Genomic DNA, 26,683 nt, shown 5'->3' with positions numbered 1-26,683 from the left:
GGTTGTAACTGTGGCATACTGTCAGGAATTGTATCACATTGTCACACACTGGTTCGAGGGTTAAAGTGGTAAGTGAGAATTTTAGTTAAGCTCTTAGGATGTCTAAGTTAATAAACTGTATGTACTTTGGGTCTCGTCCCCGAAGTCGCTATATATGGAAATGTCAGATCCAATATACCATACCATTCAACCTCAAAATCAATTTTGTAACCTCTCAAATTTAACAGCACTTGCATCACATTTAATTGTTCTGTTAGCTTCTCGTATTAAAAGCCTATACTTCATCATTAAAGCACTAGAATTAAATACAATATGTCATTCCTTTTGAAAGAACATCAACATTTAACTGCCAAAATCTTTTAAGACCTATTGCATTTTGTGAGATGATTGGTGTAAGAACCAACTCTGCATATGCCCAAGAAATGACTATCTGTGCTGAACCATGTGTTTTCAGAAACTCCCTGAAACAGAAAATTGGAAACAGAGCCAATTTATGGCTACATTATTGTGAACATATAATGTTGCAAATAACCTTGAAAAGTAACAATTTGTTGCGATCTTGAGGCCACTAAGATTGGTAACAATGAAACCTGACCGGCTAGAAATAAAAATTAGGAAGAGTACCAAATGTTTTAAGTCTGTAAAGAGAAGATAGATTTTGGCTTGGACAATAAATCTAAAGTAGTGAGTATGCGAGTATAGACTGAATGTTGGAATGGAACGAGAGAATGCTGTAATAGGATAAGTGGGACAGATATTGATCAGAAAAGATCCTGTGGACATTTTGCAGATTTATAAACTCTCACTATGTGGTTTACCTGGAATAAAAATACAATTTGGGGACAGAGTAGGCCTCGGAACCGACCAGACACATATGTACAGATGGTTTGATCCCTAAAAAGAAGGAAGTGCTCGAAATCTTTGGGGAAATGGGGTTTGGGAATGGGAACTTCCATTTCCAGTGTGGGTTTCATGCTCACAGGACATTCCACCTTGTTCCACCTTGTCTATAGTCCTAAAGTAATGTTGAAGCTGCAACAACAGTTTATATCCAGCAAAGATAGAAACAAAATGCTGGAGTAACTCAGAAGGTCAGGCAGCAACTCTGGATAAAAAGTGAAGTTTCGGGTCGAGACCATCCAGCAAACTCCCACAAAGAACAATGTGATAATGACTGGAATAATATGATCCCGTCACTGTTAGTTGAGGGATAAATATTGGCAAGGAAGTTAATTAAATAGAATAATCACCGTGTTCTGCAAACAACACCATTAAAACAGATTAATCTTTGCTATTTGTAGGTGTTTGCTGCGTGTGTTATTTGTTGGATTTCCTGACATTTCAAAATGTACTTGGTCGGCTCTAAAGCCCTTCAACTATGAAAGATGTTGCATAAAATGAAGATTTTCATGAAATATGAAATTCTCATTTCCTGCATAACTTTTTTGGCAGTCACAGGTCCAAGAGATCAAGGGTGGCTTATTTCTACTCTATTGTGCACACCAGGGAATGAGACCAGTGGTGCAGCTTGTGGAGTCATTGCCTCAGTGGCACAGTACCTTGGATGCTGTCCATGTGGAGTGTGCACACTCTGCTGTGACTGCATGGGTTTTCCTGGGTGCTTTGTTTTCCTCCCAAGTCTCAAAGACAAGAGTAAAGAATGTTTAATTGTTATACATACTTAAACGTAGTAATGACACTCTTACTCGCAGCAGCAGAACAGGTTAGTAAACACAGTACTCAATAAATAATATATTAAACACAAAAATAAGTTGAATACAATGCCCTTCATAATGTTTGGGACAAAGAACCATCATTTATTTATTTGCCTCTGTACTCCACAATTTGAGATGACTTAAGGGTCTGGTCCACTTGGCCGTCATTTGCGCGTCACGCACATGGCGCGCAAAGATTTTGTACATCACTAAATCCTGCGATTCCACGTGCGGCCGCGCATCACTGCCCATGTCATCACGCACCATGCGCGCGTAATGCGCACCATGCGCGCATCATGTGCGTGTCATGATGCAAGCGTCGTGCATCATGACGCGTAAATTACGCGCAAATGACGGCCAAGAAGGACAGGCCCTGAAGGATGTTTGGCCAATTTTATCTCTGGAGTCTGTAGAATTCAATTACTTCTCATTAGTTCAAAGTTTAGCTCCACTCCCATGGGTAGTTTGTTGACGGTGTGAAGCTACATTGCAGGAAGATTTTCCTGAATGACGCAGCCTTGCTTGATGCTGGTCTTCACCAAGAATGGTTCCATTGTAGACACAGTGATTAATGTTGCTGCTTCCACATACTATAGTCTTCATACTAGTGAGCGGGATTCACATGACATCTGGGTTGCTGTGTCTGTCTTTTTTTCAGAATGAAGCAACTGGCCTGTATTCCCATTTGGAGGGAATCCCAAAGGCTTTGTTACCTGGAGTTGGTGGAAAAAAGATATTGGACTTCTGGTGGGAAGTTGTGAACATGTGAGTGCATTGTTATTATTGTTCCTACTTCTACCAATAAGAGCTGAATTTTTGTTAATTTTTCAAATTTGTATTTTGTCTGAATAAATTGCCTGGGATAAATCTGTGATCACCAGATGTGCACCAAGATGACATAAACTGTTCTCATTAAAGCATTACATTTCAAAATAAATAGGCTTACGTGGCTACCTAAGCCAATATCAGGGCAATCTGCAAGTTTTTATTGAAGTCAATGTGACAAGGACAAGGGCCATAGAGTTAAAATATTGAGCACTAGGTATAAATGGGAATGAGAAGAAAAATAATATTTAGTGAATACTGAATCAATCAATTCCTTAAAAAGGAAAGGCACTTGAGAAAGAATAATTTCCTGGACTATAAGATTTACAGAGCACTGCCATGAGCCAGTGTAATCTCGATGGACTGCAAGGTGCCATAGTAATCCTATGATTTGGTTTGCAGTGATGTTTAACTGGCTGCAGCCACACTGCCGTGGCTGACTGGTCATCTCTTCACCTCTGACGTCAGATGTTTGTGTTTTTTGACTACTTGCTAGAGACCTGAGTGTATAATCAAGAGGAGAGGGGGGGGGGGGGGGGGGGGGGTCTATAACAGGACAGGGGAAATACTGCGCTCTCAAGATTCCAATTGTCAGATGAAATATCTTCAAAAAAGGTTTCAGAGGGAAATCCCATGGAACTGTTTTGGAGAAGAACGCTCCCTGATGCCATAAGCCCTAGTTATCATCGAGTTATGTATACTATATTTTTGTGACCATAATCATAATCATACTTTATTAGCCAATTATGTTTTGTAACATACGAGGAATTTGATTTGCCATATAGTCATATCAATAAAAAGCAACGAAACACACAAAATACATTTTAACATAAACATTCACCACAGTGCCTCCTCCACATTCTTCACTGTGATGGAAGGCGAAAAAAAGTTCAATCTCTTCCCTTCTTTGTTCTACCGTGGTCGGGGCCCTCGAGCCTTCTGTTGACGAGACGATCTTGGCTCCCGTAACCAGCGGTGTTTGGGCCCTCACGTCAGGATGATCAAGCTCCTACATCGGTGGAATCTCAGCCCCCCCCGTGCCGGGCGATCTAACCCCGGGTCGGGGATAGTTAAAACCTTCTACGTCATTCGGAGCTCCCAACATCGGTCTCTACCCGAGAGTGCGAGCTCCTCGATGGTGAAATCCGCAGACCGCAGTTGGAGCATTGATCCCAGGCAAGGGATCGGCGCCGATGGTAAGTCCGCGATCCCGCGGTGGGGCTCGAAGTCAGTCCGAGGAGGCCTCCAGCTCTATGATGTTAGGCCGCAGAGCGACCGGAGATACAATCTGGAAAACAATCGCATCTCCGGCAAGGCAAGAGATTCCCACGACCCCACCGCCCACATAAAATAAATCATCAACACATACTTTTAAACACACTCAAAATAACAAAAAAAGATGAAAAGGCTGCCATCACTGACGGATCTTTGTGTGTAGAAGCAAGATGCAATGTTTCCCACTCTGTAAAAACCATGTCAAACATTTTGATGTTCAAGGTTGAAACTTTTTAAAGCAAATTATTACTTTCTGTCTGAAATTGGTTTTACTTTGAATAAAGAATACATTTTGACTGTTCTGTTTGTAGGCGTCACCTCTTCAATGAAGTCTACCTTATCACAAACGCCGACAAGTGAGTGCATCCGTTTTCTCCTTTAGCATAAATCAAGCAAATGAAAGTGAAATATTGTTGATAGTGTAAATGTTGTTAGACAGAAGGGTAAATGGGTTTGGCTAAGAGCAGAATCAGTCAAAAGGGGGGTTAGAAATGGAAAATGCTTTCTCTTGTCCCCTCTCACCATGAACACCAGCTTGAGAGCATGTACCACCATATTTAGGAACAGCTTCTTCCCCTTGTGTTCAGAGTCTTGAACAGATCTCTCATAAGCTAAAGATGAATTTCTAATATTCCAATCTATTTTGTTGCAGCCATAGCAATTTTTTAATCTGCACTTTCACTCTAGCTGTAACACTATATTCTGCAGGATGTACAGAATCTCCTCTTCTGCACGACCTGTTACACTCATGTACGGTATAATTTGTCCAAATAATACGCAAAACAAAGTTTCCCACTATATCTTGGTACACATGACCATAATAAACCAATATCAACAGCAAACCAATACCAAGACAAATATGTGTAGAATAATAGACACATAGGTGAGTTACAAAATAAACTCTAATTAAGGCAGTGGATGTATTTAATATGGTATAACCGGAATCACTTAGGTTTTAAGCAGGTTAACTAGGATGGAAGACTTACTCTTCTGCAATGTCACATGTGTAATGCAGCTGAAATATGTACCTTCAACAACTTTGGCATTAATTGTGGTCTTTTCACCTTCAGGTACAAATACTATGAACGATGGGCAACTGCCAATGACTTCCCAGCAGAAAACATTATTAACGATGGTTCGACCACCAGTGATACACAGATAGGCGCTGTAGCTGACTTAGAGCTGGTGGCCAGGAGCAAGAAGTTCAGTGACGACGTCATGGTGGTATGTCTTGTCTAGTTGATATGTAGTTGAGGATGTGCATGCATCCTTGTAACACTGTCTCATTGTGAACTATCTATTTCCAGATTGCTGGGGATATGCTGTGTGAAGATCCGAACTTTGATATTGCTGAAGTCCTCAAGTTCTTCAAATTTAAGGTCAGGTGGGACCTCCAGTTCCCTTTTTTTAAACCTTGTTTAATTGATCCATAAAATCCTATTGGCATAACTACAAGAATCATAGGGATCTATGGAAATTTAGTAAGGTACCTGCAAGCTCCATAATTACAGAGAAAACAATCGAAGTTTGTCCATCCTCTCCATTTAGCTAATGCCTTGCAATCCAGGCGTCATTCTGGTAAACGTTTTCTGTACCCTTTCCAAAGCCTTCACATTGTTCCTGCAATGGGGTGACCAGAACGGCACACCATATTCCAAATGCTAGAAAGCTGCATCATGACTTCCTCTCCTAAACTGAATGCCTAAACCTATCCAGTGAGCTACTTTCTCATAAAGACAGATGCTAACCATTCTTACACTAATACTACATTAACCCATTTTATCCTCCAACATAACAATTTCCCCCAAGATTCCATTATTTATTTGTACACGGCGTGCAATTCAGGGAATAAAACTGGAATACTCAGTGAAAACCCATGAAGTCCAAGACAGAATGCACAAACTCCAGACAGCACAGGAGGGAAGAAATGAACCTCGGTCACGAGCTGGGAGGCCACAGTTGTGGTACCCCTTAGTTCTGTATAATTGCCGCTGAGTTTCTTGAGCGTTATTGGTGCGAACAATCTGTTCGAATTGGCAGAAATACTTCACCATCAGTAGCAATTAGTACAGGAGCACCTCAAGGCTGCGTGCTCAGCCCCCTGCTCTACTCACTCTATAATCATGACTGTGTAACCGGACATAGTGCGAACTACATCTTCAAGTTCGCCATCGACACCACCGTTGTGGGACGAATTACAGATGGTGATGAGTGAGAGTATAGAAGTGAGATCGACCAACTTACCAAATGGTGCCAACACAACTACCAGGCTCTCAATATCTGTAAAACCAAAGAACTGATTGTGGACTTTGGAAGAGGAAGGTTGAGGACCCACAATCCTGTTTATATCAATGGGACGATGGTGGAGAGAGTCAAGAACTTCAAATTCCTGGCCGTGCATATTTCCGACGATCTTTCCTGGACCTAGCACACTGATGCAATTATAAAGGAAGTACATCAGCGCCTCTACCTCCTGAGAAGATTATGGAAATTCAGTATGTTAAAGAGGATTCTCTTGAACTTCTACAGGTGCACAGTAGCGAGCATTCTGACTGGTTGCATCATGGCCTGGTGAGGCAACTTGAGCGGAAAAGACTTCAAAAAGTTGTAAACACTGCCCAGTCCATCACCGGCTCTGACCTCCCCACCTTCGAAGGGATTTATCGGTGTCGCTGCCTCAAAAAGTCAGCTAACATCATCAGTGACCCACACCACCCTGGCCACACACTCATTTCACCACTGCCATCAGGAAGAAGGTACAGGAGCCTGAGAACTGTAACGTCCAGGTTCAGGAACAGCTTCTTCCCTACAGCCATCAGGCTATTAAACACTATAACCTCATAAGCTCTGAACTACAATAGACTTATTATTATTATTGCACTGTTATTGTTTGTTTTTTGAGTATGTGTGTATGTATATATATATATAAACATATGTGAGTATGTGTGTATATTTTTTCCTCTCTCGTTTATTATATTATTCATTATGAATACATATTCGGTTGTGCTGCAGCAGGTAAGAATTTCATTGTTCTATCTGGGACATATGACAATAAAACACTCTTGACTATTAACATTTGCAATGAATTGGAAAGTATCCCATTGCGCTGTTGACATGCCTTGCTAATGATGCAAGGGCTTAAGGTGGTCACAACAATTGCAACTAACCATTATGATCTGCTTTTTATGATGACTATGCTTCTGTTGTTTGACAGATGGGCGAGCTGGCGATTTACTATGAGATGGAAGAAGGAGAGAAGACTGAATCTCGGGGAATAGTTGAGGTGTGTCCCCATACACACAGGTAGGTTCCTGATTGGAAAGACCGAGTGTTTATGTTGTATTTACTTTCTACATGGGGATTGAATCATATCATCATGGAAGAGTTCATAATCATGGATTCCAAAGTCATACCTTTGCTTGTGCTTTGGAAGACAAAGAAGGAAAATTGGTTCAGCTAATGGCATAAATGGTTTCTATAACTTTTTTCACACAGAGAATGGTGAATCTCTGGAACTCCCTGCCACAGAGGGTAGTCGAGGCCAGTTCATTGGCTATATTTAAGAGGGAGTTAGATGTGGCCCTTGTGGCTAAGGGGATCAGAGGGTATGGAGAGAAGGCAGGTACGGGATACTGAGTTGGATGATCAGCCATGATCATATTGAATGGCGGTGCAGGCTCGAAGGGCCGAATGGCCTACTCCTGCACCTAATTTCTACGTTTCTATGTTTCTATGTTAAAGCATTTGTTGTCTTCCAAAATATTTATCCAGCTAAGGGGTCAATGTGCCAAAGTGGAACTGAGGTGAAAGATTTTGTTGGGAAGCAGAGAAGGCCCATGGGTCGGTGGTTAATTCCTCCTTCTGCTTATGTACAGACCTGCCAGCCCAGGGAGTCCTCCCTTACTAAAAATACTTATGATTCTGTGCTTTCAGAATCTCTAAGTTTTATGAGAAACCCTGTGCAGGTGCCACAGACTCGAGGCTTGCGAGTGTTGTCTTTTACTGTTTCCAGAGAAAGACGCTACCAACTCTTGGGAAGTATTTGAGCCAGTATTCACAGGTGAACAATCGAGGTCTTGGGAAGTATATGGTGAGAAAATCTTCCTACTTTTAAACTAAGTTTGTCAGTGCAAGAAGGATTGTGCATGCAACAAGGGAATAGTTTTATTAAAACTCAGTATTTTAAGTGTCGGATGTGGATGACACAAAACTCTTTGTGGAGAGGACAGAAACCAAATAATGCTCTGATGTTAGCTATGTTGGGAAATCAGTCCATTGAACCTCTGCAAGCATTTACCGAAGTACCAAACTGTTTTCTTATTATATGATGATTGAAACCATTTTATTTCCACTTCAGGAATGGCTCATCAATGAGGCCAACATCCCAGTGTTTGGAATGAAGTTGCCTACTGGATTCCAGCTCATTGGCCAAGTGGTAAGATTGGACATCAACATCTATTTGGCAATTAAAATTGCAATTAAAATGTAGACTGCTGCCACTTATAGTTACATGGTACAATGTAGTTAACCCTACAGTTTCCCCATGGCATTGCCTGTGGAAATAGACTCTTTAGGAATATAGAATTAAATTGAAGAAAATTAATGGCAATTCATCCTGGTCAATAACCAAACATGCCATATTCCAGTGTCCATTACTTCAAAGGCAGAATGTAATGTGCTGATGCCAATGTTTAGTTGACGTGCAGCTAGACAGTCTGATTGTAATGAATGATACAAAAGAGAAGGGAAGGGAATTTAGGACTGAATAATCCTATACATTAGTAATCCCTGCATTTGAAAAATCTTTTTTTAATCATCTAATCTCCTTTTCATCTCTGTAATCACCTTGAGCTCAACATCCAAATGAAAACTCTATCTTTGAATTCCTTTGCCTTAAATTGCCAGTTGTGCTTTCAACAGCCTAGATACCTACATGTTGGAGTTTGCTCCCTGAAGCTCTCTGCCATTATTTACCGTTTTGAAAGTTTTTCTTGAAAGCTTCAGGGCGGCGCAGTGGTAGAGCTGCTGCCTCACAGTGCATAGACCCGAGTTCAATCCTGACCTTGGCCGCTGTCTGTGTGGAGTTTGCACATTCTCTCTGTGACCATATGGGTTTCCTCTGGGTGCTCTGGTTTTCTCCCACATCCCAAAAATACGTAATGGTTTGTAGGTTAATTGGCTTCGGTAACTTGCACCTAGTGTGTAGGGAATAGATGCGAACTGGAGATGGATGTTGGTGAGGATTCAATCTGTTTCAATCAATTCTTGGCTCCTTGAAATATATTTTAGCCAGCCGACCTAATATCCACGTAGCTAGATGTTAAATGTTGTCAGATGTTAGATGTCAGTTGTCTAGATGTTAGATGTTAAATAAGCTATATTTAAGAGGGAGTTAGATGTGGCCCTTGTGGCTAAAGGGATCAGGGGGTATGGAGAGAAGGCAGGGATGGAATACTGAGTTGGATAATCAGCCATGATCATATCGAATGGCGGTGCAGGCTCGAAGGGCCGAATGGCCTACTCCTGCACCTATTTTCTATGTCTTACAATTTTGTCTTATCCAGTACACATCAGTATATTATGCTAAACTGTTGCTGCCCTAGATTTATGACAATTCTTGGTGTGCAAGTCTGAGGCAGAGATTTGAAACAGTTGCCTTTTGTTACCAAGTTCTTTCGGAACAACAACAAAATGTTCTGCAGTCAGAGACATGCTCATCCAAGTGTTGATTGTAAACACATTGAACCCTGCGCATGTTTAGCATATTCCAATGTAAGGTTCTAAATATGTCTTGCTCCCCGATTTTCTTGAGAGCGAGATTCCTTAAAGTTTGCTAAATTCACCTCCATAGGAGGCCTGTTGGTTTTCCCTGATGTGGAGGAGGAAGACACAATGTAGGGGAGTGGCAGCTAGAATTCTCAATCATTCATCCAGAGACATGTTTAAATATTTCTTTAAAGTTTATATATATTTATTTGGGATCTAGCTTTCACAGAGGCCAGCATTTATTAGCACCTCTAATTTATCTTGAGAAGATTATGAGCCATCTTCTTGAACCATTGCAGTCCTTCCAGTGAAAGTACTCCTATGATTACTTTTGGGGAGGGTGTTTCAGGATTTAGATGATGATTGAGTGGTGATATATGTCCAAGTCAGGATGGTGTGTCTTAGCTGTGAACATATGCGTGGTACTTCTGTTCCACAAAGCCATTCTCCGTTAAGGTTGCATGTTTGGGACATGATGTTTGAGTGTCCCAGATGAATAAACCTACTGTAGTTTGTAGATAGTGAAGAATATATCCATCGTGCCATAATGGTGCAAGGAATGTATGTTTGGGTCGGTGGTTGGAGTGTAAGTCAAGAGGGTTACTTTGTAATCAAATTGACTAAACATTAGTTTCTGCGACTGGACTATGTTCACATTTATTTTCCATATAACAGTGGTGTAGCAGGTAGAGCTGCTGCTCCATAACTGCGGCAAATCACATTCAATCCTATCTGAGTGGAGTTTGCACATTCTCCATCTAATTGCATGCGTTTCCCATAGAAGCTTAGTGTATTTCTTCCCATATCCCAAATAATTGCTGGTAGGTTAAAGGGCCTGTCCCACTGTACGAGGTAATTCAAGAGCTCTCCCGAGTTTAAAAAAGATCAAACTCGTGGTAAGTACGTAGTGGCTATGTCGGAGCTCGTGGATGTCTCGTAGCGGCTCGTAACGCTAACGGCAGGTACTCGGGAAACGCGGTAACTCGTGAAGTTTTTTCAGCAATGTGAAAAATGTCCACGAGAGCCTCGAGTGCCAACGAACGGCTATTACCGTAATTCTCCGAGTTCGAATCAGGGGAAACTCGGGAGAATTACCTCGTACAGTGGGACAGGCCCTTAACTGATTCCTGTAAATTTCCTCTTGTGCAAGTGGTTGGTAGGAGTAGGAGAATCAAGCAGGAGTTGAAGGAGCCAGTTGGTGGGCATGTGAAAGAGAATGTGTCACAGGAAAGTAATGTCAAGGAGCTTCAAGTCCCTTGGCATTAATATTACCAATAATCTGTCGTGAACCAACCACATTGATCTACAGCCATGAACACACACCAATTCCTCTCCTTCCTGAAGAAACAAGGGAAATTTGGATTCAAAGTTCTGCAGGTGCACCATAGAAACCGTATTGTCAGGTTGCATCACAGCTTGGTTTGGGTAGCTCAACATTGTGCGCAACACCAGACTCGGGAACAACTTCTTCCTCTCTGTTATCAGGCTCTGAATGGTCCTTCCATAAGCGAGGGTACTGTCCGAATCACCTGAGGACTAGGACTTTATCTGGAACTGATATGCGATAGATAGATAGATAGATAGATAGATAGATAGATAGACAGACAGACAGACAGACAGACAGACAGACAGACAGACAGACAGACAGACCTTTATTGTCATTCAGACCGAAGTCTGAACGAAATTGCAGCAGTCATACATATAATACAATTAAATATATTGCTGACTACTATATTCTGTGTATCTTCCCCTTTTCTCTATTATAATGATTTTAAACTGATTAAACTATTTATGTATGGTATATTTCCTGTTTAGATAGCATGCAAAATAAAGCTTGTACCTTGGTACTTGTGACATTAATAAACAATGGAGAAATGGCATTGATGGAATTGCTCTGAGGGGCATCATGGGGTGAATGAAATCATACATTGTGGGAAAAGTTGAGAAATAACTCTGAAGTAAACACTATCACACTAACTGGCTCTGTCCATCTAATCTGTTACATCAGATGCTAGAAATTTGAAACATGTTGGAAATGCCCAGCAGGTCAGACAGAGCCAACAGAGAAAGAAATAGAACAAACGTGTCAGGTCAATTACTTTCCATCAAAGTAACTACTGAAGGGAAGCATTAACTCTGTTGGCTCTCCACAGATGGTGCTGGCGCTGCTGCACATGTCCAACATTGGATAGAAACATAACAAATATGTGGGGGTGTAGGTCATTCGGCCCTTCGAGCCAGCATCGCCATTCAATGTGATCATGGCTGATCATCCAAAATCAGTACCCTGTTACTGCTTTCTCCCCATATCCCTTGATTGCGTTAGCTCTAAGAGCTATGTCTAACTCTCCCATGAATACATCCAGTAAATTGGCCTCCACTGCCTTCTGTGGCAGAGAATTCCACAGATTCACAACTCTGGATTAATTGTGTTTAAATGTGTACTTCCTCTATACTTAGTTTAGTGTGGTTCAGAGATACAGCATAGAAAAGACCCTTTGGCCAACCAAGTCCACGCCGACCATCGATCACTCATTCACACTTGTTCTAAGTTATCCCAGTTTTTTCTGCCATTGTGCCACCCTATCCTATGATTATCCAGCTTCAACTTAAATCAAAATTATCCCATGGAAGTGAAAACGGGGGAATCTTTGCTGTCATGTTGTACACGGTGGTTTTACTTATTATTTAGCATTCTGTTGCATTTGCTTTTGTTGCTAACAGCTTGTTTGTTTCAGGGTCTTTCTGAATATAAGAAGTGGTTGGCACTTTACTCCTCCAAACAACATGGCGTGGCTGTCAAACAAATGACCTGCCGTTCCTACGCAAGGTACCATGCATTTTGTGTTGCTCACACAACTCTGTTGCATTTAAGTTTTAATGCAGATGCAATGAAGCCTGAAATGTTGCAATTAGTTTGTTAATCAAGTGTGAGATGTCCAACTGTTTACACAAGGAACTGCAGATGCTGGTTTACAAAAAGAGTGCTGGGGTGATTCAGTGGATCAGTATCTCTGGAGAACATGGGTAGGCGATGTTCTGATCATGAAGCTTCTTCAGACTGATTGTAGTAGGGAGGGGAAGAAAGGTGAAGACCAACGTGCCAAAAGCCTTTTTGACCACCCTATCTACTTATGATGCCACTTTCAACGAATGATGTACCTGCTCTCCTAAATCCCTCCGCTTCACAACACTCCCCAGAGCCCTCCCATTCACTGTGTAGGTTCTGTCTTCCCAAAATGTAACACCTCAGATTTCTCTGTATTAAATTCCATCAACCATTCTTCAGCCCATCTGCCCAACCGATCAAGATCCTGCAGCAATTTTTGACAATCATCTTCATAATCAACAATACCACACACTTTTGTATCATCTGTAAATTTGCTAATCATGACATGTTTTTCTCAAGTATAGTTGAGTATAGGAGCAAAGAGGTCCTTCTGCAGTTGTACAGGGCCCTTCTTCTTGCGTATGACGTGCACAGCCTAAAGTTGTAGGACAACTTGTTCTATTTGATCTTATTTGACTGTGCACACTGGGTTGATTGCATTTGTCGAAACAGGGAGGACCACGTGAAGGTTGCAATCATCCACCCCTACAGGGCCCTAGTGAGACCACACCTGGAGTATTGTGTGCAGTTTTGGTTTCCAAATTTGAGGAAGGACATTCTTACTATTGAGGGAGTGCAGTGTAGGTTTACAAGGTTAATTGCCGGGATGGCGGGACTGTCATATGTTGAGAGAATGGAGCAGCTGGGCTTGTACACTCTGGAATTTAGAAGGATGAGAGGGAATCTTATTGAAACATATAAGATTATTAAGGGTTTGGACACGCTAGAGTCAGGAAATATGTTCCCGATGTTGGGGGAGTCCAGAACCAGGGGCCACAGTTTAAGAATAAGGAGTAAGCCATTTAGAACGGAGATGGGGAAACACTTTATCACACAGAGAGTTGTGAATCTGGGGAATTCTCTGCCTCAGTGGAGGCCTATCCTCTGGATACTTTCAAGAGAAAGCTAGATAGGGCTCTTAAAGATAGCAGAGTCAGGGAATATGGGGAGAAGGCAGGAACGGGGTACTGATTGTGGATGATCAGCAATGGTCACATTGAATGGTGGTGCTGGCTCGAAGGGCCGAATAGCCTACTCCTGCACCTATTGTCTATTGTACGTATGTCCAAATCAGCGATAGAGATGACAAACAGCAATGGGCCCAGCACTGAAACCTGTTGCACACCACTAGGTGTTACATCTCGTGCAGTTGCAGGGAGAAAATACCTGAGGATGTGGTGGTTTGGGTGGGACAGGATGTGAACCATATAGTTGAGGATCAAGCAGTTTCTGTGGAAAGGGGAGGGGAAGGGAAGATGTGATTGGCGGTGGGATCACAGTGAAGGTGACGGAAATGTCAGAGACAATGGGTTGGAGTGAGGGCATGTAGGGTAAAAGGTAAAGACGACGGCAACTCTATCCTTGTTCCATCTAGGGGGAAATGGAGCTAAAGCAGAACTAAGGGACATAGAGGAGATGTGGGTGATGGATCCAGAGAGGGGGGGGGGGGGGCATATTTACTAAAGAAAGAGGATATTTCCGATGTCCTAGAATGGAAAGTCTAATGTTTTATTGCCTATCTGTGTGATTTGAGTGGATTAGCAGGATATCCATTTCCAAATATTTAACAAATGAGACATTTAGTATGAATTATCTTCCATCTCAAATCCACTTAAAATTTCCCATGGTTCAAAGGGCATGGCAGTGGTTGAGATGGAAATATGCATTTGGTGTGTGGATCCTGTGCACCTTCATTTTATTTTGCAAAACATCTGAAGAGTGGGCTTCTGCAGCAATCACACATAAATGACTTACCACCACTTGCTCCACAACAAGTGAGGCTTGCAATGAGATGCAATTGATGCAGGCAGAGGGTGGAGTGGAGGGGCCAGTTTGGGGATGTGGGAGAAGTTGGTTACAATGAGCGAAAGGGTTTGGAAATTGGAAATGTGGTTGAGCTGTGGTTACATGGCCAGGGTCTTGAAGGACATTAGTAGTGAAGGGTGGGTGTTTGAATGATAAGAAATAGAAATGATAAAAAATTTAAGGGGACCTCTTGTTAGTAGGATCCATGTGCTGGCAACACAGCCACAGAACTTGATCAGGCTGGTCATTTATTATGAGGAAGCACACCTCGCCTGTCTTTTGAAGGTGTGTTTCTCCATGGACTCTACCATTCACAGCTGCACATAGAAACATAGAAAATAGATGCAGGAGGATGCCATTCGGCCCTTCAAGCCAGCACCGCCATTCATTGTGATAATGGCTGATCGTCCCAAATCAATGTTGAACAACGTTTCATATGATAATCCTATGCACAGAGGATCTAGAACCAAATCCACATCTGATCGCAATTTGATTGTTAGTGGAGTCCGGTTTCTGATTATATGGTGTTATGTTAAAAAAAAAGTGCTACATTAAAGAATGTATGTCTTCATTCTTTATTTTTCATTCTAATTATATTGAAGTATAGGCAAAGAGGTGTTTCATCATAATGCTCTGACCGTCATGGTGTGGGGCATGCTTGGTGCAGCAGTTTTATGTGTTCATGAAGCATAGCAACAAACAAGGTGTTGGAGAGGGTAGACACAAAATGCTGGAGTAACTCAGCGGGGCAGGCAGCATCTCTAGAGCGAAGGAACGGGTAACATTTCGGGTCGAGATCCTTCTTCAGACTCTTCGAAGGGTCTCAACCCAAAACGTCACCCGTTCCTTCTCTCCAGAGATGCTGCCTGTCCCGCTGAGTTACTCCAGCATTTTGTGTCTACCTTCAATTTAAACCAGCATCTGCAGTTCTTTCCTACACAAGGTGTTGTAGAGTTCTGGCACAAGGCTATCTCCTTGCCTGACACCAGAGGGTGCTACATTACTGTTCCGAGTCTGAAGAAGGGTCTCGACCCAAACCTCACCTCTCCTTCTCTCCCGAGATGCAGCCTGTCACATTGAGTTACTCCAGCATTTTGTGTTTATATTTGGTTTAAACCAGCATCTGTAGTTCCTTCCCACACTGTTCCATTCAAAGATAGCTAGAAAAGACATAAAGAGCTGGAACAGCGGATCAGGCAGATCTCTTGAGATAATAGATAGGTGTTGTTTTGGGTCGGGATCCTTTGGGGAGAAAGATGGAACAGACGAGGGGCAGGAGAAAGCCTGGTTAGTGATCGGTGGATACAGATAGGGTAGGGGCATTGATAGGCTAGAGATGAAAAGACAAAATGTGGGGGACAGAGATGAGAGGAGGGGAGGGAAAAAGAACAAAAGGGGGGGGGGGTGGGGTGGGGGAATGTGTCAGACAGTTGGAGACTTCAATATTCATACTGTTAGGTTGTAGCTACCAATGCGGAATATGAGGCGCTGTTCCTTCAGTTGGCATGTGGCCTTACTGTGGCAATGGAGGAGGCCCCTGGCAGAAAGGTCAGTGTGGAAAGGGGATGGAATGGAAAATAGGAACTGGCTCTCTGTATGCCCACAGCTTGCCGACCTTCTGGAACAGGCTGGCTATTTCAGCAGAGCAGATGTCTGAGATTCACACAGCTGCTGAGGAATTGGATGATTCTTTTGAGCTTTTAATTTGGTAGCATAAACTGGCAGCTGACTAGTTTACAATATGGACAAGGCATGTTATAATGAGATACAAGAGACGGCTGTTACTGGAATCTGGAGCAACAAACAATCCGTTAGAAGAACTCCATTGAGCAATACCTGTGAGTGGGAAGGAATGGCTGACATTTCGGGTCAACACCAAGCATTAGGACTGAGAGTTGAGAGAGAGAGATAGCCACGGTGAAGAGGAATGGGTCGACTGGGCTTGTATTCACTGGAATTTAGATGAATGAGAGGGGAAAATAGATCAGTCATTTAAAGTTATTTTAAATGTACCACTCTTGCAAAGTTTTCTTTTAAATTGACAATGAATAATTGATTCTGAAGGGGAGGCAGTCATGATGCAGGGTCCTGATCTGAAATTTCAACAAATGTTTTGCTTATTCAGATGCTGCTTGACCCACTGACTTCCTCCAGCAGTTTGTTTTTGGTTCAGATTATTGCATTTGCAATCTCTAATATCTCCAAATAACATTACATCACTGAGGCTGATAAATGTAAAGGAAGATTACAGAGTAGAAGATACAAATGATATCATGACCATGCTGTTATCTGCATATGCCCTTTCAGTTGTTTTCCATTCAGCATTAATTTATGATACATTTCTTTAGTTGTATGCATGTCTGTACCTCTCCACTCTAATCTTGTTTTGTATCTAAATGTTGAGAATTAAAACCACAAAATATCCACTGTTTACACAGAAGATGTCTCTTCATGTTCCAGATCTGTTTGAACAAGTACTGGCCTTGTAATGAATCATTGCACTGACATTGATTTGTCTTTAGGGCAGGGATTATGGGAAATCCATCAGACGGCTTTAATGGAAAGACTATTGCGATGACAATATCTAACTTCTGGGCTGATGTAACGATACATGAAAGCAAAAAAGTTGTAAGTGAAACTCATGCATGCTTGAGCAGAGAACTTGGTGTAGAATACATACAGTATTTACATACAGGTTTTATCAAATGCTTTAAGGGAAATAACTGTTTTAATTTGCTCAGAGGGCTCATGTTGTCGATCTCCCCGTGGTGAGCCCTGTCAACTGTCCTCATTTTGGCGAACGACAACAAACGGAGACAGCAGCACCGCGGCTTGGCGCCAACCCGGAGCATGTGTCCTTTTTAGGGCGGGCACCTACGGATGTCGAACCGGATGGCATCACCCTGCTGCAGATTTCTGCTGCCTCAAACGCCATGCACGTGCAACAAGAAGAGAGTATTAAAGCAGATTTGGTTGCAGCTCAAGCATCTATAGCTCTGCAAGTTGATGGCGTTCTTGTGCACATTGTCTATCCTGCTCACAGTGGGTGCCCAATCAGGATTGTCGACATCATTCCATGCTGCAGGCTTGTCTGTTATTAGATGATAAATAAATAAATAAATAAGTAGTTTGGGTGATTGTGCAGGCTTTAAACAAGAAACATTGAGAAATATATTTTGGCAAATAATAAAATGTCCTGCTTTTGTCCAACTAACAGCTGACAATTATCCCATTCCTTAGCTTGCTTCCAAAACGCATTGATAGTTTACGATTATTTAAATGGTAAATGGAGCTTCAGAAGCATTTTCATTTTGCATGTTAAAACCCACCTGAGAACCATGGGCGATTTTGCAATTTTACTGACGGGTTTTTAACTTTTAATACTTTTCATATAACAAATGAATAAAGATAAAAAGTCAATAATGCCTTACTTTTGATGAAATGCAGCGAGCAAACGCAATAATTCCCGATATTTTCGATCTTTAAATCTCCACGGCAAATGTCCGCTAACAACTTCCGCTGTTTTTACACCTTCAGCTCCCTCTTGAATTTACCTTAGTTTCTATCTTTTTTTTGGACTGTAAATTTAGGTAGCTGTGCCTCACGGTCACCCCGACTGGCACAGTAAATTGCAGCTCAAAAACGTGCCGTTTTCGATGTTTTTAACGGGTGTGAAAGTGCGTGTTTTCCCATTCACTAACATGTACCGGAAGTGACGCATGTACTCCAGTTAAAATTTTCGGTCACGTGGGTGCGGATCTACGCTCCAGTGACCTTTAGTGAAATCACCCTATAGTGCATTCAGGCATGCACCGAAAACAAAAAAATAGATATGGAGGTAAAATACAATGCGGACGCAAATTGCGTGTTTTGTTTTTAAGTATAAGGAGTGTTTTTAAGTTTAATCTGATTCCCGCCAGAAATTAATGACTTAATTATCTGCAAATTTCTGTAATTTGTAAAGTGAATATCACTTTTCTGCAATGTTATCCATTATGTCTACAACTCAGCCTCACTTTGCAAATATGACCTTGCAATATACAGTGCCCTCCATAATGTTTGGGACAAAGATCCATCATTTATTTATTTGCCTCTGTACTCCACAATTTGAGATTTGTAATAGAAAAAATCACATGTGGTTAAAGTGCACGTTGTCAGATTTTATGAAAGGCCATTTTTATACATTTTGGTTTCATCATATAGAAATTACAGCTGTGTTTATACATGCACATTTTTTCAGAACTGGATTGCATGAGTCTGTAAATGTTTACTTGGTGGATAAAAAGAGGGCGAGGTTCAGTTATTACTGCTTCCACAATCAGGTCACCCTCCTGAAAGGAAATAAAGGAACTAACAGGAAGAAATGTATTTGTTAGGAACCAGCAGATTGACTGTCCATAGAAAACCATAGTGGCATTAAATGACATCACTCATTAGGAACAGAAGGTTGAGTAAATGATATGTGTGCAGTCTTTTGAGGGCAAAAACAAATTGAGCATTTGAAACAAAACGTGCTTGTGATTCTTTTTCTGTTTCTGAATTCAGGTACTGGTACCCCATCCTCTCAATGACCCGACAGTATTTGGAAGCTTGCAGGATTTGCATGGGATCAGTCGAAAGGAAGGGTTTGTATCTCAAACATTCATTTCAATTTGAATCATTGTTTCACTTTTAGAAAGCAGCAGTTTGCAAAGTAACATTTCTATTTCAGCATGAAGATGTATTCTTTTTGGTGGGGTTGGAGAATGGGAGAGACAATTGGAGGCTTTATTATTCACAAATTTGTGGAGATCTGCTGGTGGAGGAATTAGTTTCTGAAAGGGAATTGAATTAAAGGGGGGAAATGCAGGATTTTTGGAGGGAAAGGAAACAGACTCAGGACATTTCATAGAGCTGACACAAAGACCTTGTTCTGTGCAGTTTGTTATTAGACTGATGTATCACTGAGTACTAGTTTATCACTATGCACACTTAGAAATATGACAGGCAACTGTCTACAGCAAACATCCTTTTATTTAGTGAATCGCAATACTGCAGTCAACAGATTTCCTGAGTGAAACTACAATAAAGTTTGCCAATAAAACTAGGATTATTTATCCAGCATAAGGTAGTGTTGTGGGTAGTTACATAATACAAAATGTTTCTGTCAATCCCAGTCACACATGGATTGTGGCTTCTAGACAGTTAATGGGATAAATTACCCAATCATTTTCTTCTTGGTTGGGATGTGATGTTATAATAAGAAGCCTAAAAACTACAGCATTCTTCAATGGAAATATGTGCATGATTCTTCTTTTGAGAACCCTAACCGTAAAGCTTGGGGGTGAGGGGGTGGGGGGAAGATACAATCAGGGCCGGATTTACCTATAAGCTAGACAAGCTTAAGCTTAGGGCCTCGATGTCTAGGGGGGCCTCCGGCCAAGGCAGGACACCTACCGTTCAACTCTGTGCGGGCCCCCCTCTCTATGTCTCTCTCTCCATCTCCCCCCGCTATCCATCTCCGGGCCGCCGGGCTCCACTCGCTCCTCATCCGCCGGCACGTCAGGCCGCCTTGCACATGCGCATTGCTGCGGCCTGTACGTCCTCCCCCCTGCACATGCGCACAACCACGGCCAGCACATCATCGGCCGCCCTGCGCATGCGCACTGCAACAGCAACTGGTCGGTGCTGGGCACTTTCTCCCTCGCTTTGAAATTTGGGAGATTTGGCCGCCATGGCTGTCGGGTCGCTGCCTCGCCACCAGTGCTGAAAACCAACGCGGAGGGGGCCTCACAAGTGGAACAGCTTAGGGCCTCTCTTCATCTAAATCCGGCCCTGGATACAATATCTGTGGGGGCAATAAAAAGGAAGTGCTTAACTAAAGTTTATTTTCACAGCTATTTGGGTGGTTTGAGGTTACTGCAAGCAACGTGTAAAAAGTTTTATCAGTACTGCTCTGAACAAGGGTAAGGAGAGCTTTATAATTTGTTTCATAGATCAAATAGATCATCAAGCGATGTATATTCTGATATTGAGGTTAACCAGAGACTCTGTTTGCCCTGCCAGTGTGTCATAAACAATCCGTCAACCACTGATTTGAAATAGAGTAGTAGTTGCTCCCCTGTGGCCTGGCCAATATTTACATGGATTTTGCAGTAGCCATATTAGTCCTCATGATTTTTACAGTACCCATGCTTCAAAGGCACGTAACTAGCAATAAATCACTTTGTTCACAGTAAATCCCTGTATGATGTTACCACCGAGTGGTGCTTCGATGGCAGCCTCACCAACAGTCTGTCTGTCCTTTTCGGCTCTTTTTATTGTTATTTTTAGTGTGTTTTAAAAGTTTGTGTTAATGTTCTCTGGTTTGTTTTATGTGGGGGAGGGGGGAGGGGAAAACTTGTTTTCAATCTTTTACCTTGGCGGAGATGCGATTGTTTTCCGGATCGTATCTCCGGTCTCTCTGCGGCCTAACATCGTGGAGCTGGAGGCCTTGCTCGGGACTGACTTTGAGCCCCACTGAGGGTACGTTGACTTGCCATTCGAAGCCGATCCCTTGCTCCAACCGCAGTCTGCGGATTTCACCATCGAGAGCTCGCTGTCTCGGGTTGAGGCCGTCGGGAAACTCCAAAAGCCGCACGACATTTGACTAGCCCCGACCCAGGGTAGATCGCCCAGCGAGGGGGGAGCTGAGATTCCTCCCTGATGCAGGAGCTTGATTGCCCTGACGAGGAAGGCCAGCTGCCGGCACCGTGAGTAAGATCGTCCCGTCAACGGAAAGTTACAGGCCCCCGACCGCTGGAGGACAAAGAAGGGAGAACAAAGGAGGAACAGGGTACTGATTGTGGATGATCAGCCATGATCACATTGAATGGCCTACTCCTGCATCTATTGTTTATTGTCTATTGAGAGATTGGAATTTTTTTCGTCTTCCATCACAGTGAGGAATGCGGAGGAGTCACTGTGATGGATGTTCATGTTAAAATGTTTTTTGTGTGTTCCGTTGCTTTTTATTAGTATGATGACTGTATGGCAAATGAAGTTCCTCATAAGTTGCAAAACATACTAGGCTAATAAAAAATATATACTTGGCTAATTAAAAAAGATCATAATGTCCTGAGGCAGTGTAGGGTGTAAACCGTGCCTTCTTTACGTCTAATTGTGGTTTGTTGGAAGGAAAATGAAATTCTACCGATTCATGTCTCAATTTGTTTTCCTTGTAGTTTAATTAATTTCATGTATATATTTTTCAGAATTGCTTTGGCCAAACGGAATTTCACTTTGAAATATGACACTAATATACCACGGCAAGTGGTAGGTACATCTATGAGCAAATTTGTAGATGCTGGCTTTTGTTTTGAAGTGGATAACATTTCAAGCAATTACTAAGAGCAGGAGGAGTTGAAACTGGTGCTGCATTGTGTCAGGAGAATTACGTTTGTCAGTAAGTGCAGACGTGCAACTGAATGAAAAGATGTGCTGAAGGGCTCCAGATGGCATGAATTGCCTGTTTCTGTGCTTATAAAATCCTGCATACTAATAAGTAGCTTGGAATGGAACTGTTTCTGTTAGACTTCATTGTTCACTCAAGTTGCATTCCTTATCGATCCTTGACATTCTTCCCTACCTTAGCACAATTGGAATAGGATTTCCCTCTTCTTTATGCAGGGTAATTATAAGGTTTCCAACCCCTTTCTCACTATGACGCCATTTTATTTTCTATTTTGGGCTCTTTACAGAAGGAAGTATACTTAGCAACATTGGGGGGGTGAACTATCATTGAACTGCCAGACCAAGAGTACAGAACAAGTGCTGCTGATCTCTTGGAAACCAGCTCATCTATCCTATGTCAGTTATGTCTTCAACCTCTACCACCTTCCATCTAGTTGGCACCAATTCCATTCACTATCTGGCTTGTTCTTAAACAGTCAAAACCCTTGAACTTATACCTTCTCTGTCACAAATAGCTGTATGACATTGCTAACTCTGATTTGCCCAATGTCAGTCCAGACAATGACTTTTAATGTATTATGCTATTTGCTGTGTTCAATTTTTTGTTGTTGCCTCATCCATCCCTATTGTTGCCTCCTCCCACTCTAAAATGCCTAACAACATTTTTCTCGTCTGCCTTTTATACATTCAGGTTTTTACATATGATTGGCCATGTCTATAGCCTGGCTCCTGGGTTTGGAATTAACTACCAAATATTTTGCTGCTCTCTTCTCAAGATCCAATTCCGTGGCATGCTTTCCATTACCCTTGCTAATATTTAGTATTTTGGCTCAGCATCTATTTATTTGATTATGTTTCTCTACATGCTATTGAGAGTAATTCATTGTGCTTAGTAAGTGGAAGCTGTCTTGTCTATGAAGGAATTGGAGCGGTAAAGGTAATTGTAGACGATGGTTGTGGATTCTGAGAGGATTTTCTTTAGTGCAGTTTGGATGCATGTCATCTCATTTCTCTTATGTCTTTTCTACAGGGCCTTGCTGGAAGCAGGTCAGTGTTAATAAAATCTTTTGGATCATATATTCACTAAAATGAACATTCCTATAGATCATAAAAATCCTTAAATGTGAATAGATTTCTCCTAGCATATTCGCAGATGGACTGTACTCATCAGATCCTCTCACTGCAATACTGCAGAAATGAAACTAAAGTACAATAGTAAATTTGTTATTATGGTATTAATGCACTGCATGCCATAAAATAATAAGATTAATGATCGCATAACCCCCTTCACTTCTCTGCACTCATCATTCTCATTCCTATATTTAACATTTTTAGAATATCATTACAGATTCACAAAATTACACGGAATGTAGCACACAATAATAGAACTTTTTCCACAAAGCTATTCTCCTTTATGTACTTATTCAGCTTCCATTAAAACACACATTGACAGCCTACCTCTGTTGAGAAGGTGACAGAGCCTTTTGTTAAAATGAAGGCCACAGTGGACTGCAGGAAAGATTTACTGGTTAGTTAAAAATGTGCTTCGCTCTATCAATTACAGTTCATTTGATTTGTATAAAGGTCAACAAAGTGCTCATTCATTAGTGTTTCCCACGAAATGATAAGCCACGCATTCCACACTCTAATTCATGAGCAAGTACATTGCTCTGAATTCTTTCCTGTATTTTTTTAATCATCTATTTATACTTTGTATTAGACTCCCTGTAAAATAGAAACTTTTATCAGTTTCTAATCTGTTAAACATCCTCATAACCTAAAACAAATGTTTAATGCATCTGCTCAAAGATCCAAAGAAGAACCCTCGCTTGTTTATTTTTTCTTAAAGCATGAGACGGCATAGGAAAGGGAGAAAACTTGGCAAAATGGAGGGAATTGGCAAAGCTAATAACTTCAATTAAAAGTAGAAAATGCTGGAAGCACTCAGCAGGTCAAGCATCAAATGTTGATAGGAAGCAATGCTAACTTTTCAGATTGAAGACCCTTCATCAATTCATTTACTCATTTGAGGCAATTACAATTAGCAACTGGTCCAGTTGTTAAAAAAGCTAGATTTATTCCCTCACTGAAACTCAAATTTATATCTTTGTGCATTGAACATTTTGTCTGCATTTCTCACAGTGGGAGACTTTGAAAGGTTCAGACAGACCACATGCGACCAATTATATATAAAATTGTTTTAATATCCAAGACGTGGAAAAATTATACAAAGTGCTGGAGTAACATGGATAAATGATGTTTCAGGTCGGGAGATTATTTCTCAAGAGATACATGTTTTGAAATAATGGTTTGTGATTTTACACTTCATATTGAAAAGTCTGTTGTGGCTGTCTCTAACATAAACTGCAGTCTATGCAGTAAGGGAAAATATACTAAAGAAGTCTTTTGTTGATCTTAATATAAATCAAATGAGCAGCAGCTGACTGTGGTGAGCCTTTATGGCTGAAGCAGTAAGGCATTGTAATGAGTTGAGTCAAACACATATCAAGATACAACACATATTTATTAAATCTACTTACAGTATAATAATAATAATAATACATTTTATTTATGGGCGCCTTTCAAGAGTCGCAAGGACACCTTACAAAAATTGAGCATGTAGAGGAAAAACATGTAAGGAGAATGAAATAAATAGTAGAGACATGACTAGTACACAAAGACAGAATTCAATACAAAACACAGTATGAGGCAATTAATGCACAGATGAAAAGGGACGGGGACGTGGGGCTAAGGATAGGCAGAGGTGAAGAGATGGGTCTTGAGGCGGGACTGGAAGATGGCGAGGGACACGGAATTCCAGTATCAATCTGCTGGACATTACATTCCTAGCAGCTACTCATATTGCATGGCGTAGGCAAGCTCTTGTTAATATAAAGCGCATATTAGGCAGAACAACTACTAACAAGCACTACAATTGGCTAGTCGGAAATTACCAATCTACAGCACCAATATCAATATACGTGACGATATTAAACCAAAATCAGTTTTGTCTGTGATTCTCTGAATTTATAACATGGGCTTCTCTCGCTTCCATGTCAACTTTTGCTATTTTTATTCCAGTCGTTCTGTTCATAAAATGGCTGCAAAGCCGGAGAAGTCATAAATGCATTCCCTGTAACACTGTCAGCATTAATCAAAATCAGGACAATTATAAGCTTGGATCTCAGAAATTCTCAGAAATTGACCACATTGGAGATTGTATGTAAACAATTATGCTGACAATTTGCTCTTGTTTATTCAGAAGAAACTCGTTTTATTTGGATCTTTACAATCGTAATGTCTCTCTCAATGCACTAATTGCAGCTGGCAGAAATATATATTTTAAATTTTTTTTCCATTTTCTCACCCCACCCTTTCTAATCCTGGCTACCTCCTACATTGTACATCATGTCTTTGCTCAAGTTTTTCAATAGAGCCATAGAATCATACAGTGCTGAAGCCACAGTAGATGGGCAAGGTCCTCAATTAGTATTTCTCCTCTGTTTTTACTGCGGAGAAAAACATGAGGACCCAGGAACTTGGGCCAGCTGATGGAAGTTTCTTGAGGGAAGTCGGTATTGTGGTCGAGAAAGTGCTGAATGTCCTGACGCCCTTCAAGGCATTGAGGGCAAGGTATTGAAGGCAAGCCAAGCCAAGTCACGAAAGTAGACAAATCTCCCGGGCCTGATTAGATATATCCAAGGAGACATTGAAAAGCTAGAGAGGAAATTGCAGGTGCCTTGGCTGGAATTTATGAGTCATCATTAAATAGAGGTAGGGTGCTAGATGACTGGAGGATGGCAACTGCTGGGCTTCTATTTAAGAAGGGTTGCAGGGAAAAACTTGGTAACTACAGGCCAGTGAGTCTAACATCTGTGGTCTGAAAGTATTTTGAGGGATAAGATATACATGCATTTAGATGGACAAGAGCCGATTAGGGATAGTCAGCACAGTATCGATGTGGGAGATCGTATCTCACAAATCTGTTTTTTGAAGATGTGACCAAAAAGGTTGATGAGGGCAGAGCTGTAGACATTGTATATATGAATTTCAGTAAAGGGCCTGTCCCACTTGCTGATTTTTGTTCGGCGACTGCCAGTGTCATATCAGTGTCGCCAAAAGATTTTGAACATTTCAAAATCCAGCAGCGACAAAAAAAATGTTGCGACACTTGAAAAAACACTGCGCGTCATACGTCATCACACTGCAAATTCTTTTGGTGACCTGATACATCAGTCAATTATGCCGGCAGTCGCCAAAAAAATCACCAAGTGGGACAGGCCCTGAAGGCATTCAACGAGGTTCCGCATGGTAGGCTGCACTGGAAGGTTAGATCGCATGGGATCCCAGGAGAGATAGCTGACTGGATAGAAAATTGGCTTCATGGATGGAAGCAGAGGGTGATAGTGGAAGATTGCTTTACGGACTGGAGGCATGTGTCTAGTGCTATGCGTCAGCATTCGATGCTGGGCCCATTGCTGTTTGGCATTGATGTCAATATTTTGGATGAGAACGTACAAGGCATGATTAGCAAATTTGCAGATGACACTAAAGTGGGTAGTATTGTACAGTTAAGGGAGTTGTCAAAAATTGCAGCAGGATATTGATCGGTTGGGCAATGAATGGTTGATGCAATTTAATACAGAGAAAACCAAGGTGTTGCATTTTGGGAAGTCCTACAAAGGCAGGACGTACACAGGACATGGAGTAAGCAGAAGGATCTAGGAGTGCAGGTATAGATTTCCTTGAAAGTGGT

The 26,683-nt window shown here is 41.6% G+C and overlaps 1 protein-coding gene across 1 annotated transcript in view; it reads left to right on the top strand.

Annotated features, from left to right (window-relative positions):
* Positions 1 to 26,683, top strand: part of LOC116991332 (probable glucuronokinase 2) — a 42,590-nt gene that overhangs the window by 2,043 nt on the left and 13,864 nt on the right. The window contains exons 2-14 of the mRNA XM_033049870.1: positions 2,374 to 2,480; positions 4,127 to 4,171; positions 4,886 to 5,039; positions 5,123 to 5,194; positions 7,030 to 7,118; positions 7,749 to 7,905; positions 8,173 to 8,250; positions 12,320 to 12,411; positions 17,019 to 17,124; positions 19,042 to 19,121; positions 20,373 to 20,441; positions 21,729 to 21,789; positions 22,958 to 22,974. Of these exons, the coding sequence (XP_032905761.1) occupies positions 2,374 to 2,480; positions 4,127 to 4,171; positions 4,886 to 5,039; positions 5,123 to 5,194; positions 7,030 to 7,118; positions 7,749 to 7,905; positions 8,173 to 8,250; positions 12,320 to 12,411; positions 17,019 to 17,124; positions 19,042 to 19,121; positions 20,373 to 20,441; positions 21,729 to 21,789; positions 22,958 to 22,974 (1,127 nt within the window). The remainder of the gene's footprint in view (positions 1 to 2,373; positions 2,481 to 4,126; positions 4,172 to 4,885; positions 5,040 to 5,122; positions 5,195 to 7,029; positions 7,119 to 7,748; positions 7,906 to 8,172; positions 8,251 to 12,319; positions 12,412 to 17,018; positions 17,125 to 19,041; positions 19,122 to 20,372; positions 20,442 to 21,728; positions 21,790 to 22,957; positions 22,975 to 26,683) is intronic.

The sequence above is a fragment of the Amblyraja radiata genome, chromosome 33 (genome assembly GCF_010909765.2).
Source record: "Amblyraja radiata isolate CabotCenter1 chromosome 33, sAmbRad1.1.pri, whole genome shotgun sequence".
In the NCBI taxonomy this organism is placed as follows: Eukaryota; Metazoa; Chordata; class Chondrichthyes; order Rajiformes; family Rajidae; genus Amblyraja; species Amblyraja radiata.
The sequence above is the reverse complement of the archived record's forward strand: the minus strand, read 5'-3'. Positions and strand labels throughout refer to the sequence as shown.